General features: G+C 48.0%; 1 protein-coding gene across 4 annotated transcripts; it reads left to right on the forward strand.

The window, feature by feature from the left end:
• The first annotated feature begins 31 nt into the window (after positions 1-31).
• On the forward strand, positions 32-14,802 carry ACP1 (acid phosphatase 1). Of its 4 annotated transcripts, none has more exons than XM_010957847.3 (6): positions 32-187; positions 6,010-6,083; positions 6,169-6,303; positions 12,285-12,346; positions 14,293-14,398; positions 14,524-14,802. In XM_010957847.3, the coding sequence occupies exons 1-6, from the start codon at positions 145-147 to the stop codon at positions 14,599-14,601; spliced, it is 498 nt and encodes a 165-aa protein (XP_010956149.1). In that variant the 5' UTR covers positions 32-144; the 3' UTR covers positions 14,602-14,802. The 4 variants fall into 4 exon arrangements, with proteins under 4 accessions (XP_010956149.1, XP_074197693.1, XP_010956150.1 ...); XM_010957848.3 differs by having other exon boundaries at positions 33-187; positions 6,169-6,282; XM_010957849.3 differs by lacking the exon at positions 6,169-6,303 and adding an exon at positions 6,330-6,443 and having other exon boundaries at positions 33-187.
• Positions 14,803-16,516: the final 1,714 nt, after the last annotated feature.

A 16,516-nucleotide genomic window follows, 5' to 3' on the forward strand; every position in this document is an offset into this window, starting at 1 on the left:
CCCGCCCCGTGGCTCTCTGCTCCGCCTCCTACCCGCCGGGCTGAGGCAGGACTGCGCAGGCGCGGGGCGGGCTGCTCGCCGTGCGCGTGCGCCCGCCGGAAACGTCCGGACGCCGTCAGTGGGCGCCTGTGTGCGCGCGGGAAGATGGCCGAGCAGGTGACCAAGTCGGTGCTGTTCGTGTGTCTGGGTGAGACGGCGCTGTTCTCTATCCCCTCTGACTTTCCGGGAGGGCTCGGGGGGCCCTTGTGCGCTCTGGGCCGCGCCGCTGGGCCGGGAACGGTGATCCGGAGGAGGCCGGGGAGGGGAGACTGAAGGGCGGGATGCGGCGCCGCGCTCCTCTTCCGCGCCGCGCACTTTCCCGGGCGGCTCTGCAGGCGGGGTCCGCTTGACCTGCCCGGGTCTCCCTCCAAGCGGGGTCCCTCTCACCTGCTTAGTCCCGTCTCCAAGTCGGATCCCCTGTCACCTGCCCAGCCTCTGTGCAAGCCCGACCTCTAGTTTCTGCACAGCCCCTTCTCCAAGCCTGGGTGCCTCGCGCCTGCAGCCCCTTCACTCCAAGCCGGGGTTCTTTCCATCACACCTGCCTGGAATCCCTCCTTCCCCTGCATCAGGTAGGCCCGAGGCCGCTGGACTGATCTGTGCCTTGGGGGCCTCCTGATGCTCTGACATCCATGCCGACACCGGTTTGCCGGCTTTCCTTGGCCCATGTCCAGAAAGGGATCTGAACCAAAGGTAGATGGATCGCAGCGTTCAGGATTTCTTGGTGGTAAAAGCCACACCACGGAGATCTGGTTCCCCAGGTCGCTGTGTAACAGCCCCATGTTCCATTCCTCTACATGAAAATGAAGACATTCTTTATCTTTAATTCTTCAGGTACCTTCCAGCTCAGAATTATTTTCGTTTTTAAGATTTCAACAGTTAGCTTCCCTTACTTAAAATAGAGTTCACGTTCCCTTTAGCTTGTGGGATTCTTCCCTTGTTAGAGCACCACAGGGCTGTAGTTAATTCCCTAGGGAGGAAGGCCTAATTGGTTACTAGTCCAGTGACTGAAAAGTCTTCAGATGAGCCTGCATTTCCTGCAGACTTGCATTTCTGCCCCCTTTTAGGTGCACTCTTCAAGAAGACCACAGAAGTCCGCTCGGCCTCTCCCACTTTATCTCCTTGTTGGTTCCCCACCCATGCCCTCTGGGGCACCTGCTTCCCAGCACTTGAGATGCTTGTTGTGCCTTCCGTTGTGTGCTGCTTCCTGGGCGCCCAGGAGCCCATGTTGCATTTTGCCTGGAAAGCTTTTCTAGAAGGTCAGGCCAGAGTATTCCCTTTTTCAGTTTTCCCTGATCCTGCAGGTGGAGGTAGTTGTTCCTATGACCTTTCATAGACACCTTTCCTCACACAAGTTTTATTGTAATTACTTGATACCCTCTTGAGATTATAGCTAGATTTAGCCCTCTTGAGGGCCTATTTTCCTTTGTATTTCCAGCTTTAGGACAAATATGATAATCACTAGGTATTTGTGTTGAATTTCTGTGAGGGGACAAGTGGAAAGCCTCCTTGTTTCCCTTTGACAGTGGGCATCATTTGTTTTTTAAGCTTTCCATTGAAGGCTGGCTGATGGAATCAACAGAGTTACCAAAGGGCAGTTCAGGGCAGGTTGGGCATCTAGTAGAATTCCGTGGCCCTGTTTATTTCACTTAGAATTGGTGGTTAGGCTGACACCGCACCGTGGCAGCTCTTCATGAGAAACGTCTGCTGGTATGTATTTGTGGAAGTATTTATCTTCAATACAATTTTTTTTTTTTAAAGCAACTACCGTTTACCAGGCACTCTTCTGGGTGTGCGGATACACTAGGGACAGAAATCCCTGCCTCTCTGGAGCCCACGTTCTGTCATCAACAGTCATGTGCTTGGTTACTCTGTCAGGTGGATTGTATTAAGAACAATTAAGGCAAGACAAGGAGATGGCAGTGGAGTGCAGTTTTAAGCAGAGTATTCAGAGAGGGCCTTACTGAAAAGGTGACATTTGAACAAAGGCTTGGTAGCGATGAGGAAGCAGGCATAGGGTACTTTGGAAAAGCGTCCTGGACCCCAAGGAAAGCAGGTGAAAGGTTTTGGAGTGAGAGTGCTGGCCGTGTTGGAGAACCGGCAGGGAAGCCACAGAGCTGAGCCTGTGACCTGGTACCTTCTCAGACCCTCCTCTGTACCTGAGGACTCGGAGATAATGTGAGGGACTGTTTTCTTGGTGCCCAGCGGGTGCATAAGTCACACCGCTCTTGGTGCAGAGAGGAGTTACTTCCTCACACACAGTGACTGTTCTGGGGCCAGAGTCCGCAGACTCTTTATGTAAAAGCCAGAGGACAAGTATTTTGTGCTCTGCAGGTCGTACAAAGGGTGTGGTGCTAAAGCAGCTTAGCCAGTACGTTATGCTGGGCTGTAGTCGTTTATTTATGGACCCCGGGATTTGAATTCCATATAATTTTCTCATGTCACAAGATATTCTACTTTTGAGTTTTTTCAATTGATCCTAAAAATGTAAAAGTTATTTTTAGCATCGAGAACTGTACTCAAAGGTGGTGGTAGTGAGCCCTCGTTTTGGACCCAAGTTTAGGGCCTTTGGAGGGCAGATCTGGTGAGGCCATGTGAGAACTTGGGCTCACTTACAACCAGTTAAGCCACTGGAGGATTTTGAGAAGAGGTGGGGAGGTTAAATAGAAACGTTCAGCTGTTGTGTTGAGATAAGACTGAGGAGGGGCGAGGAGGGAGACCAGCCTGAAGAGAGAGCCTGTGTGTTGGACCAGAGTCTCGCTGGTGGAGGTGGTGAGATGTGGTCCTGGGGAGACTGAGGAAGTCGCTGTGTGACATTTCAGGTGGTAGCCAGTGTGCTGGGCAGTAAGAACAGTGTATTTATGAAATGTAAAAGTTTTATTCCTTCAAAGCATTTATTTGGACGTTTTTCAGACTGAAGTGCAGGCAGGTGTCAGATGTATTCTGTTGGTGAGGGTAATGGCAGGAGAGAAGGAACTGCCCCTTATTTTGGCAAGATTATTAAGAGTGTTTTATGTTTTTGGAGATAAGAGACGGACTGGAGAATGTGTGTTGTTAGTTGTGGCACAGCCAGCCTGCTTGGAGAAAATGCTGGGTCAGTGGTGTCAGATGACCTTTTTCCTTTGGTTACTCAGTACCTGAGTGTGTTATGTGTGCTGGCCTGGGTGTCAGGTGCTGTGCTGGGTGGGACAGACAGAGCCATACCCTTGGAGAATTTCCTTCCTTGAGATGAAGGTGGTGACTAAGACCATGTATTAATTCGGAAGAAACAAACTTGAGGCTTCTCAGATTGAATCTTTTTCCTAAAGAAATCTGAAGGTGACATTTAAGTTTTTAGAACTTCTCCATTGGGGAAACCTGCAGTATTGTCTTTTATGGATGTGCCCTGTTTTAAAATAATACATTAATTTGGTGATGTCAGCTTTTGAAATCAAGAGGGCCAGTTACAAGCAGGCAGGGTTTCTTATCTTTTGATCTTATAGATAGTATAATCTTTTTTCTTTATCTCTAATCTTTGTAGTAGTAATCTCTTCCTTACCCTTATCACACATCTTCTTGCTGTAAACATGACTGTCTAGGAAAAAAGTAAGTGTGGATGAACATGCCTGAACTTTAAGGCAGTAAATAGTCCACATTTTTGTTTTGTTATGGGAATGTATTTGTATTATAGTTAATAACTATTTGTAAGGGGTGAAGCTAGTCTTTTTATTGTATCTTTAGATGCTGAGATATTAGGCATCTATTACTCTAGAGTTCCAAATAATAAAAACTGTCTTAATTTGGAATAGAGTGCTGTTCAAGGTAGTCCTGGACATACGGTGACAAGTATAGTGGCCACGCATCTGTAGAAAGACTGATTAATCAAAGGAGTGGTGATGGTACCTGACTTAAAAACTAACAGAATTAGAATGTGGAAAGGGAAGGCTTCACAGCACAAACCAGCTTACAGAGGGCATGTAATTCCTTTCATGGTTGGGCAGTTGATGGAAACCAGTCTCTGTGGGAAGGATGTGCTTTATAGTAAGTGCATCATCAGACCCGGATAGTGTAGAAACTGAAGAATATCGGACTGAAGCTGTTTTCCTTGCAGTAGGGAATTAGTCGTGTTTAACAGCACCTCAGAAAATCCAAATTCCACGTGTGTGTCATGAACCAGAAGATTCCGATGTCAGTAGAGTGAGGTCTGTCCTCTGGGCCGCGGGTCCCAGGCTCCCTCCCCTCACTGCCGGGTACCACCTCCCGAGTCCTGTCCTGTCTGTGGCCTCCCTCTGCGGCCTTGGAGGGAGGCCGGCTGTCCACCTCCAGTCTCAAGTCTTATGTTTCCTCGGCCTTGCAGTCATTTTCCTCACTTGTGCCTTGATCAGCCCTGGTGCCGTGCACAGTAGCAGGTGTGCAGAATATGTGTGTGAAGTGAATCCCGTTACTTCTCCTCCCCAGACCTTCTGCTTCTTCCCACTGTGGGTGCTAAGCCCACATCGTGGGCCCACGGCTCCCACTCACTCGATCTCCACCCGAAGCAGCCTCGCCCATGTGTTCATACAGTCCCGCCCCGGTTTTAATGCCTTTTCCCTGGCTCTGCCCGATAAGGTTCTCTTAACCCTTTAAAGATCAGCCTTAACCATTCTTTCTTTTTCCCTTATAGGAAATTTTCTTATTATCTTCTTTGTGCTTGTCCTGTGCTCCTATAGAATATTGCTTGTCTGTCAGCATTTATTTCCTTGTTTTTATGATAGCTGACTCCATGTCTCCCATAAATGCATTGCTTGTGGTAGAAATATTTTGAGAGAAGATTTTATGTCTTTATATCTTTTTCCCTGTGCAGTAAGGAGCTTGGCCCCATCAGGTAGAAGCTCGGGCCTTTGTCCTGGCTTCTGGGAGCTGACCTCCAAACCCCTTGGAACTCCCTTGGAGCTGACCTCCAAACCCCTTGGAACTCCCTTGGAGCAGCAGGAGTATCTGGGTGCTCAGGGGAGGCCCTACCTGGTGTGTGCTGAGGTGGTAACCTGGGGTGGGGGCCGTGAGCCACCCACGGGAGAGAAGGGGCTGGACACTGACCTCAGTCACTTGTGCTTACTTATGAAATCCCAGGAGCCCTGGCACTGGTGCTTCAGTGGCATTCTGGATTGCAGGGCTCTTGAGTGTGCTCACACATGGGTGATGGGAGGGTGACGTGTCCCTGAGGACCAGAGAGTTCCATGTTTGGAACTCTTCTAGAATCTTTGCTATGCTCTTTAACTTTGGCAGGTTCTGCTCTGTATATTTTTGTAATAATAAAGCTATAATCATAAACATAGCATTTTCCTGGGTTCTGCAATCCTTCTAGAGAACGGTTGATCCTGTGAGGACCCCCGAATTTGTGGCCAGCTGGTTTGAAGTGAGGAGGGCCCTGGGGCTCCGTGAACTTGCAGCCGATGATATAAGTTGTGGGCAGACTGGACGGCCTGGAGGACCGTCCCTGCCCCAGCTGGCTGACTCCTGGGTCCACAGCACTCAAGCAGGGGCTTCGTGCAGATCATGTGGTAGAAGTTTGTGTAGAAGGACTACTGTTCTGCCTCAGTGCATTTGCTTGTGTATTTTATGAAACAATATTCATCTTTATTATGTGCAGTATACATGAGAAAACATATTTTTAACTCTTTTTTGTTGTATTGCATTTTAAAATGGACTGGCTGCAGTCCAGTTCATGGATTTCATGACTCACTTCTGGGTCAGTGAGGCAACCTGAGAAACAGCGGCTTTGGTTGTACTTGTTTGATGTCTCTGTCATTTGTACTTGGGGTGCTTGGACAGTGGGTGTGAAACTGCTGAGCAAGGTTCAGTCAGCTGTTCCCAGGTCCACTATGCCTGGCAGGACCGTCACCTCCAAGAAGAGTGTTTGCCTCACTTCCCTCGCTGTCCTCGGGTGTGTGGACTCAGCACTGCCCTTCCCTCAGACCTGACGCTTACTCTCTGCCCCTGTCCCCCCTTTTTAAGGTAACATTTGTCGCTCACCCATCGCGGAAGCGGTTTTCAGGAAACTTGTAACTGATCAAAACGTTTCAGATAAGGTAAGTACTTTTCACTGTCTTAAAGAGGCCGACCTGAATATCTCTCGGGCAGGAAATTGTGAAAAAGTTCTCTTTTCTCCTGCAGTGGAGGATAGACAGTGCGGCGACGTCCACGTATGAAATAGGAAACCCTCCTGATCACCGGGGGCAGGCTTGCATGAAGAAGCACGGGGTCCCAATGAACCACGTGGCCCGGCAGGTACCGCACTGGAACTTGAAGGTGCACTTGTGTGTTTTGTGTTGCAGTGGGTCACTGACAGCGGCGCTGTTTCTGACTGGAATGTGGGCCGGTCACCAGATGCAAGAGCTGTGAGCTGCCTAAGAAATCACGGCATTAACACAGCCCATAAAGCAAGACAGGTAGAGGAGAGCTTGTTTAATTTCTAGTACGCTGAGCCCCTGTGCTGAGAAGTTGTGAGGGGCTTCACCAGACTTACGTATAATGAGGGTGTTTGGGGTTGGCCTCACCGGCCACAGCGCTCCCATTCTGGTTCCACACTTCTGAAAGATTTGCATGGTCCTGGAATTGACTTATTAGAATGCCTCGTGGACAGACCCCTGGCCACGAGCTGGAAGGCTGGAGCTGCAGTCACCTCCTCCTGTCTGTGGTCTCAGCCTTTACGCCATGGTGGCTGGCCTGCCCCCCCTTATAGGAGCGCCGCTACAGTGCAGTTCTGTTACAAAGACAAGGACATTTCAGCTGCACAGTGCCTTAGGAATCCAGGCCAGCACCGCTGTTACTGTGGCTGCATGTCCTGCTGTGGGAGCGCTTCTGGGTTTAGGTTCTGGAGTGTGCCCGGCAGAGCATCCTGGGCTGAGGGCCATGCACCTTATCTGCTCTCCCTGGTGTGGACGCCACCAGCTACGTGCAGCTCTTGCATGTTTGAGAGACGTCCAGTGAGGAGGGGGGCAGAGGGGGCTGCATTCTAAATTTTAACTAAATAGCCATTTGGTCTGGTGGGCACCTCATTGGGCTGTAGGGTTCTAGACTCAGGAAGAACCACAGTAGGCTGAGGCTTTCGTGGCAGCATTCGTGGTGGGACATCGGGGTGGTGGGCGGGCATGTCCGGGCCCCTCTAGGAGCCAGTGGTAGGTGTGTGTGCTGGGACCCACTGGCCATAATCACAGGGACCAGCTTCTAAAGAGATTGGCTTCCTTTTGATACTAAGTGCCCAGCATGTTCTGCAGGGACTCTTACTTTTATCGGTATGATGATGCTTTTATGGAGATTCAGTTGGATTTTTAAAAAAACTAGCTAAAATTTGCTCATTTCCTTTTGTGTGCATCCTCATGAAGTGTGTGGCTCTGCAGGCCAAGAAGGGCTGTTGCTGGGTGTCAGCAGCAGGAGGCGGTGCAGCTGGGAGCCAGGCATGCTGAGCGCGGTTGTCAGATGAACCACGTGTTTCTGGGTGGTTTATTGTTCATGTGTGAATCAGAGCCCCCGTGAGACTGGGTGAAGATTCCTCTGTGAGTGCTACACCAAGTCTCACCTCTGTTTAACCTTTGCAGGTCGCTTTGTCACCGCGTCGCATTTTACACTTTGATTGCCTCTCTTTATTCTTGTCTTACCTCATTACGGAAGGGAGTAGTTGGTAAACCCATTTCGCAAATCAAGAAACAGCTCTGGAGAGAAAATGAATGACTTGTTGACGATTACCCAGCTGCCAAGTGGTAGAACTGGAATTTAGTTGCAGGTTTATTTGTTTTAATAAAAAACATCTAGACATGTGAGCCAGAAAATTCACAAAATTACCATAGAAACACTTCCAATACATTAATGGTGTCTCAGGAATTAGTAATACACACATTATTCGTGGCTTAGATAACTTTACTCTGAGACCTGTAAACTTCTGATTTTTGGTTCTGTCAGTAGACGCTGCTTGTTGTTAAGAAGTTACTATTTAAATGAACTGTTTTAAGGACCTGGTCTTTTCTCAAGTGGAATTTACATTGGACAGAGATTAAACATTTTTTTATATCATTTGTCCATTCTAATTTCTTCAGGATTTTATATACCTTGCCAATCTCTACTTTCTGTTTTTTAAGTAATGTAGATTTTTTTGAGTAGTCCTTCAGAAATATGGGCAATCATACTTTCATGTTTTCTGTTTTAAAATCATTTTTCATACACAAAGTATACGTAATAAAAGTGGATACAAATGAAATATTTTAAATACACATGCCTTTAAAAAAAACAAAGCTAGAAACTTTTATTTTTTAAGAACACAAGTAATTACCAGTTTTAGAAGTAGTATTTCCACATTTTTTTTTCTTTTCCCTGTTGCTTTTAAGAAAGTTTTCTCAACAATGATTTTTTAAAAAATTTCCAAGTCCTAGTAAGATACTAGGTCCTAGTTTTATACATCAGTATCATGTCAGAGTATTGTTATTTTTTTAGCATCTTTCTAATGTTTGCAGTTTCCTCTTCAGCGAGTGTCACAATTTGAGAACGATTTGTAGTATTTCTATCAAACCCGGGGTTTAATAAATAAAATACATTCAGGGTGTCTTTTTCCCTTTAACCCATGTAACCAGTTTTCTGGAGTGTGAACACTCACATCTGGTTGGTTCTGTGGGGACGTTTACTTTCTTGTAAATCCTCACCCCTTTCCGTAAACTCTGTTGGGCGCATACGCAGATTGTCAGTGCTCTCTGGACATTTTCCGGAGGGGCAGCACCACGGCCTCTGCTCCAGGGCTCAGCGCTAAAACTGCCTCCCCCTACTGTGACGGTAGGGAAGCCCTGTAGTGGCCATCTTTCTGTCCTGTTTCTCCTTTGTGAGAGTCTCCAGTCATCTTCATTTATGGATTCAGTATTGTTTTACTGTCATGCTACAGTCGATTTGTCAGTTCCACTCTGACGAACACTTGGGTCATTAGTAGTTTGGGGCTGAATGCCACTGTGAATATTTTTGTATGTGTGCAGTTCTGTTGGGCACATACCTGGTGTCACACACTGTGTCAGGTGGACGCACACCCGGCATCACGCACTGTCAGAGTGGAGCGGCCTCATAAGACAAGTTGGCTAATGCTCCTTTTTCTTTTCTCTTAAAAAAGTTGTCAAACAATGATAGTATTTCTGTTTTAATCTTTTGGAAGGGTTCATCTGATACATTGTTTTTTTTGTTGTTTCCTGCAGTTCCTGTCATTTTCTCCTGGTGTCTTTCATTTTTCTTTGGTGTGTAGTTTCCAGCAGCTTTATGGGGTCAACTCTGTTTCCTGAGTTTGTGCCTTGATGGTTTTCATCGGTGCTGGAAAACTCAGGGCTGTTGTCTTTGTATATTTTCCCTCCTCTCATTCTGCTGAGACTCAACCTGAATGTATTTGGAATGTGAATTCCCTGTGCTTTTTCTCCTTTCTCCACACCTTTCACTGGTTTTCAGTCTGAAATCTTCTACTGACCTCTTTTCTGATGTACTTGTCTTTCTGATGTTTTCAAGTCCGTAAGCCTCTGTTTATTGAATATTTAGTGTCTATTATTTTATTAATTCTTTAAGTTTTATTTATTTTTATTGATTCCAGTTTTCTGGTGAAATTCTACAAGGTGCCATATATTTCTTGAACAATACAGATGGCAGTTATTTTAAAGTAAGTCTGGTAACTAATGCCTGGGGCATCCTGGAGCCTCCTTCCCTCCCCTTCCCTTTTTTCTTTTCTTCTTTATGTCATTGCTTGGTAAGCGTGCTCGTTTGGATTAAATGCTGTACTTGATGTATTAAAAACGTAGAAGTCTGGACGGTGGCCCTTTGCCCCATGGGGAGGGGAATTGGTTTGGAGCTGACTTGGAACTGGTCCTGCCCTGGAGGCCGGGGCTGTGCTGGGTGGGCCTCTTGGGTGAGGCGTCCGCACAAGGGGCTCCTGCCACCGCCTGGGGCCGTCCGCTTGTTCTCTTGACTTCTTGCGCAGAGTAGCTGAAGAGGACTTGGGGGTGCCAGGCTCACTTCTCCCAGGGCTCCGCCTCCAGCTTCTCCAGCCCGGGCGGTCAGTGTGGTCCTCGTGCGTCTGCCTCTGTCAGCGGCTCGCTGCCCAGCGCCCCTGTCCTCCTCACCCTGCCCATCACAGCTAACCGCCCCCCATGAGAGTCTAGAGCACAGTCCCCAGAGTGGGGTCCAGGGACCTTGGGCCCATGAGACCAAAGTGCGAGGAAGGGCTCTGATCAAAGGGTCAGGCTGACCATGGCCGTGGACAGAGCAGGTAAAGCTGACTGGTGCGAGCTCATGTTCTGTGTTGCCAGGAACCTGCGAGCAGCCACCACTGAGTGGGCTTTGGTGTTGTGGTGGAGAGCGTCCACCACTGTCCACCACTGTCTGCCACGGCTGTTCCCTGCTCGTCAGCCCGTGCGCTCGTGTGAGGCTGGGCTGGAGGGGGTCTCCACAGCTCAGAGCCCAGGCGCACGGGAGGCCGGCTGTCTCTGAGGGAGTAGATGCTCCGTGAAGAGATTTGCACAAATGTGAAACAGTCCACTCTCCTCCATGAGTTTCAGTTTGGAGAGTATAGCTGATTTTCCTTTAAAAAAGATGTAATAGTGGGTAATGCATTTTCATTATTTTTAAGTGAATAATGGATTTTTTAAATTTTCAGGTTTTAATAGCTTTGGTAAATTTCGGTAGATAAAACAAGTTGCTTATAGGGACGGCCTAAATAATCTAAGAGTTAAAAATTTCTTCAGGCCAGAAGCTTGAGGGCTCTCCTCCAAGTTCTCTCCAGTGGCCCCTCCCAGGAGGCCAGTCTTGTCCGCAGCAGTGGTGGGGGCACTGGGTGGGGCTTGGCCCGCAGAGGGTCCCCATCCGTGCACCCTGCCCTGTGCACGCGGTTGGGGTTTTGGCCTTTCTGAGCCTGGCTGTCATGGGAGCATGTCGGTGACTCTGCAGAGGTGTTTAGATTTGATAGGCATTTTCTAGTTTTTTTTGGCAGTAGGTTTGTTTTGCCACAAGTTATTTCATTTATAGCTGCAAGCGGAAATCCTTTACCATGCATTCTTCCTAAGATGTTAATTTTAGCTGTTCCTCCTCTTTCTCAGTTATTTTAACATTAATCATCATGTAGCTACATGTGGCTGTCACTGACTAAGTCTGTCTTTCCTAGATTCTGTGACTGCAGTCATTCCAAAATTGAGGAGAATGTTTAATATTTAATCCCAGGACATTTCTCATACAGCTAATTTGGGAAAATAGCTTCTGATATTTGTTGTAATAGATCTTGAAATAAGCTAGCACCTTGGGAGTGTGAGCAGAATTCAGTCCCAGCACTTGATTAAGGTGCTGCCCTGAACATCAGTGCAGGTGCACACAGAGAGTCCAGACCGATGCTTCCCAGAAGAATAACGAGGGTATTGTTGTCTCTTTGCTGCACTGATTAGAGTGTCATGACTCTGTTTAACCAGGTTTTCAGTGTCTTCTTTGTAGTTTCACTGTACAGCTGTATTTTAGAGGGCTTTTTAGTGAGGAAGATAATTACTGGAATTGCATTCTTAGAAATTATTTTCACCTTTGTTTTGTGGCATGTTTGTTTGTCCCTTTCTTATTCTGTCATTATAATAGTCAAAAATCGTAAAATAGTTTTTCATTTATATTTTAGTGGTTTGTATTTATAAATGACGACAGCAAACAATGACAAGGTTTAGGTTAGAATCAGTAAAAATATTCAGTGTCTTGTTTACATTATGGAATTCATTCAGAATAAAGACCCAGACACTCAGCTCTTCATGTGTTTCTTTCTGGGTGGCTCTCCCCCGAACCCCACTGAAGATTTCCTCTTTCTCTCCCCAGAACTCTTCCCCTTCTCCGCTCCATTTCTCTGTGAGGCGCTGTCGCCCCTGAGCCGCCACCCTGCATGGGAGGGACGGCCGTCTGTCCTTCAGCTGGTGCACATCCCAGGGGCAGAGGGGGTTACGTACTTGCAGAATGAAAAACAGGGCAAAACCCTGAAGGCTGTTTCTGAAGTTGAAGATGAAGTATAAAGTTTGTATTCACATATTATACTATTTCATGATTATTCCAAGGAACCTTATAAAATTTCTCTGCGATAGTTTTAGGAAATTAGGCTAACTGTATGTTAGCTTAAGAGTACCTAAGTGATTTAATTTGATTAGTAACAGATTTTAATATAGCTTTTGTTTTTTAACCTAAAGTTCTGTTTTAGGTCCTCTAGGCTTAACTGGTCTAAATGTAAACATTAAGTTTGATTTCTCGCTTACTTTCAGGTTACCAGAGAAGACTTTGTCACCTTTGATTATATACTCTGTATGGATGAGAGCAACCTGAGGTAATCACACTTTTAAAGGGTGTTTCTGTTCAACTTGATTCAGTAATGGGCCAAGCAGTCATTGTCCAAACTGACTTTTTAAAATTACTTTAAAGTTTTGATACATAGTGAAGGTCATAATACACAGAATTATTTATTTAGAATAGAAGGAAATCCAGAGAGTAATGTAGAGTTGTGTTATGGGTATGTTTGCCAGACACACCTTTGGCGAGGGGGAGTCTGATTATATAAGGTGACGTTTTGTTTCACAGGAGAATGAGTTTGTCGCTGTTATAAGGATCTGTGGACAGTGTGGTGTTTTATTGTGTTTCTCATCTTACTCCCCATTACTGCTGCCCTGCCCCCAACCCCAGAAGAAAGACTGACAACAAAGACAACTTTACTCTATTTAAATTATTGATTGCCTCCATTGATTTAAGAAACACCAGCTGTCAGACTGAGGTGTTAGGTGCAGATGGCTAACTGTGGTGAGCAGTGTCCTGTGCTCGCACACTGGAGCGCTCATCCTGAAGGTTTGCACTGTTGCTGCGTCTCATCAGAGGAATTTGAGGCACAGAGACGTTAAGTTACTGGCCCAAGTCCACAGACTCAGAGGCGGGTGTGGTGGCATTGCGTCCCCAGCTCTGTGAGGCCCGTGAGTCACACTCACCCCGGGCCCTGTCGCCTGCACGTGCATTTGACCTGGGAGGATGCGAATTTGGGCAGCAGGGCACTGGTGGCATTTCTGCAGCTGTGCACCTGGCATGGTGACAGCGAGGAGGCACTTTCCTGACTGGTGTGGGCTCCCCTGTACTAACATTCACCTTAACAGAGAAATAGTGTAGCACAGTGTGCCTACCAGATGAGTGAATACAACGTGTCTTACAGATTTAGAAGCAGACTGGGTGGGGTTTCGTGACCAAAGGGAATATGCAACCCTGTTCCCCTGTAAGGCGGGCCTTGTGCTGTGGTCACATGATAGATCTTGCCAGGTGAGATGCTGGGACCGGGCCTGCAGCCCCTAGGAGCTGGGGTTGGGGGAGCAGGGGACAGTGACATGCTTCACTGCTGATCCAAAAATACTGCATGTGTTTGATTAGGAGAAACTCCTTCTGATCACTGTTGCAGGCTGGGCAGACACAGATGCAACAGGCTTACCTGGGTTTTCAGTAAAATACATAAACTTTCCATTTTTGTTTTCCAGTTTGTTTTGTTCTCATTTTTTCTCAGAATAGCTTATCAGCATTATCAGCAATAACTTGTTAGGGGACTCTGTGTGGTACTCTGTTTATTAAATTTCTAAACATGGTTGGCATTCGGTGGTGCAGCCTGGTCAGCCCTGCTCCCACCTGCCCCCCAGGGTTCAGCCTAGGTCGCTTCTCAGGGAGGGGTCTGCTCCAAGGCCTTGCAGGTTTCCGGGTGGACACTCACATCCACCACTCCAGCTTCTCACAGGGATTTGTTAACGAAACACAGGAACAGTGGGCTCAGTGAGAAAGCTGAGGCGCTGCGTCCAGGAGTGAGAGCAAGGGAGGAGTGTCCTCAGTGGGCGGCACGGCGGGCTTGCTGCAGGAACGGCTGCGTCAGGTGGAGCCTGCCACCCTCTGGGACGTGGTTCTCATGGCCTTTGAGTTCCACTGTGTCACCTTTGTTCAGTTTCTGAGACAGGATGTTCTTGAACCTGCACTTCACGGGAGGATATGTAACTATCGTTGTCGTAAAGCTGCACCTTCTGTGTAGAAGGTGTGAGAGTCACTGCTGTCCCCAGCTCCTTTGCTGGAGACACGGAGCCCAGTGACTGCAGCTCCCTGGAAGGCCGTCCTGTGCTGCTGAGTGTTTGATTTCCTATTTAAATCAAGTTCCTTTTGCTGGATTTTGATCTGGAGACTTCATAAGACCCTAACAGATGTCCCAGTTTAACTTTAAACCATAGGTCAGAAAACTAAGTTCATGCTTCAATTTTACAGAGATTTGAATAGAAAAAGTAATCAAGTTAAAAACTGCAAAGCAAAAATAGAACTACTTGGGAGCTACGACCCACAGAAGCAGCTGATTATCGAAGACCCCTATTATGTAAGTGCGGCCCTCACCCCGTCCTGCCGTCTGGGCGCCCGGCCGTCGGAAGTCAGAGCGAGGCTGTCGGAAGGGCATTTCTCTTGGGCCGCTTTTGTTACTTTTTCTTTTCCCTGTCCTTCTAGGGCAACGACTCTGACTTCGAGACCGTCTACCAGCAGTGTCTGAGGTGCTGCAGGGCCTTCCTGGAGAAGGTTCACTGACCGGTTCTGCTCCTGCGGGTCCCAGGCTCATCTCCCACCCGCAGTCCCAGCTACGTGTCACCGTGTAACCGTGCCGCTGGCTCAAGGCCACAGCCCTTCTTCCTTCAGTTGACTGTTTCTTACCTTAAAAAATAATTGTAGATGAAAATCAGTTGTTGTGTTTGGTGGAAAAATAAATAAAAATTTCTGATTCAGACAGTTCATGGGGTAAGTGTTGGACTAGCTGGACCTCCGTTCACCCCAGTTACAGAAATACTAGGGCAGATGGAACAGTGGAGAACAAACCACAGTGAAGTCCAGCGTTGCTTTAAGGCCCCGGTCAGCATCAGAGCCAGAGGGCCTTGAGGTCACCCGCACTCCTTCTCCCTGTGTGGACGGAAGCCAGGGCCTGGCGTGGGAGGAGCACAGCCACGGAGAGGTGCTCGTTCACATGCCCAAGCACTCACCCGCAGTCTCGGGTCAGGAGAGGAACCCTGGTGGGAGTGACCTTGCAGCGCTCCTCCTTCATCGTTTGTGTCTGGTTAAGCCCGTGAGGAGATTCAGCTTGTTCCCGTTTGAACCACGTTGCCTCTGGGAATTCGATTGTATCAGGAAGAAGGACACTTGTGTGCTGATTTAGCTTATGGTCAGTTTGAGAAATATGTCTGCTTTTATATGCAGGTAGGAAAAACAGTAAGTTAGGAAAGGTTCTTTTACATTGGAATGCTTGAATATGGAGATATTAAGAGTTTTTTTAATCAGTGCTTAGTTTATAGGCAAATACAGGTAATTTCCGTGCAGTTCTGTGAGATAACTAAAATCCTCATGGATGATGTCAGAGATTGTTTTCAGAGTAAACTGGGGAAATCATAAAAGTGCAGCTAACATACAGGTCCGGTGCCTCCCTGTTTTCTTGCTGGCAGGTGGAGAGGAGTCAGAACCACTGCCTTCACTGTCCTCTGGACGACGTGTGACGTGTGCCGTCCGCACGTGGGAAGGAGTGGGGGTGCTGTGCACGTGGAGGCGCGTGGCTTCCATGGCAGTGACGTCCGTTCCTGGGAGAGGTGGCAGCCCCGTGGCCTCAGTGTCCCTGCCTCCCCCATCTGCAGCAGAGGGCGGGCACTCCTCCTTGAAGCCGGTACCCCAGGTCAGGCCCAGGGAGGAGATGAGTGGCAGCTCTCCTCCACTTCTGTCTTCGTCTCAGTCACGGTTGGTGACCCGAGTCCTGGGAGGCCCCCGAGTCACACATCAGTCTGAGTGGACGGGCGCTGGGATGCAGGGAGACGCCAGAGGGCTGGCGTCCGGTCCTCAGTATCACGAGGTCCCAGGTGGGGGCCGTGTCTCCTAAAGCCGTGTGGCCCTGGGGGAGAAGCCTGCAGCCCCGCACCAGACACCGGGGGCCTTGGGGGGGGCACGGGGTCAGGGTGAGGAGAGGCTGTGCGGGCGTCTGCTCCGTGAGGGCCTTAACCGGCTGCGCCACAGGACAGCAGGGACTTGAGAGACTACAGAGATTGAATTTAATAATGGTCGCCCTAAAAAGTAAAGATTAAGAAAAACGTTTGATTGTAGTTAGAAAACAGGACTGAGTAAGCACCTCAGAAGTGATCCCCTCGCGCCCTCACCATTCAGTGACCGCTGATAGTCTCCAAGTGAAGACGTTTCCTCCTCTCCTGTGTTCCTGTATGTTCCCCGGTAAACCTCTGTCGTTTGCTCTCTTTAATGTTTACAGGTGTGTGTTAAATATGGATCCTCAGACAAATGCTAGGACTCTCAAGTCGACTCTGTCCTGATGGCTGTGCCCAGACCAGGGGCCACGTGAACAGAGAAACTCATTGCTGAATTCACTTGTCTTTTAATAGATCCAGTAAGATTTGTTCAAAATACATCAAAATGACTGTAAAAATCTGGGGTTGCTTAGAAGCCTCAAGGTCCCTCT

Source organism: Camelus bactrianus, chromosome 15 (assembly GCF_048773025.1).
Source record: "Camelus bactrianus isolate YW-2024 breed Bactrian camel chromosome 15, ASM4877302v1, whole genome shotgun sequence".
In the NCBI taxonomy this organism is placed as follows: domain Eukaryota; kingdom Metazoa; phylum Chordata; class Mammalia; order Artiodactyla; family Camelidae; genus Camelus; species Camelus bactrianus.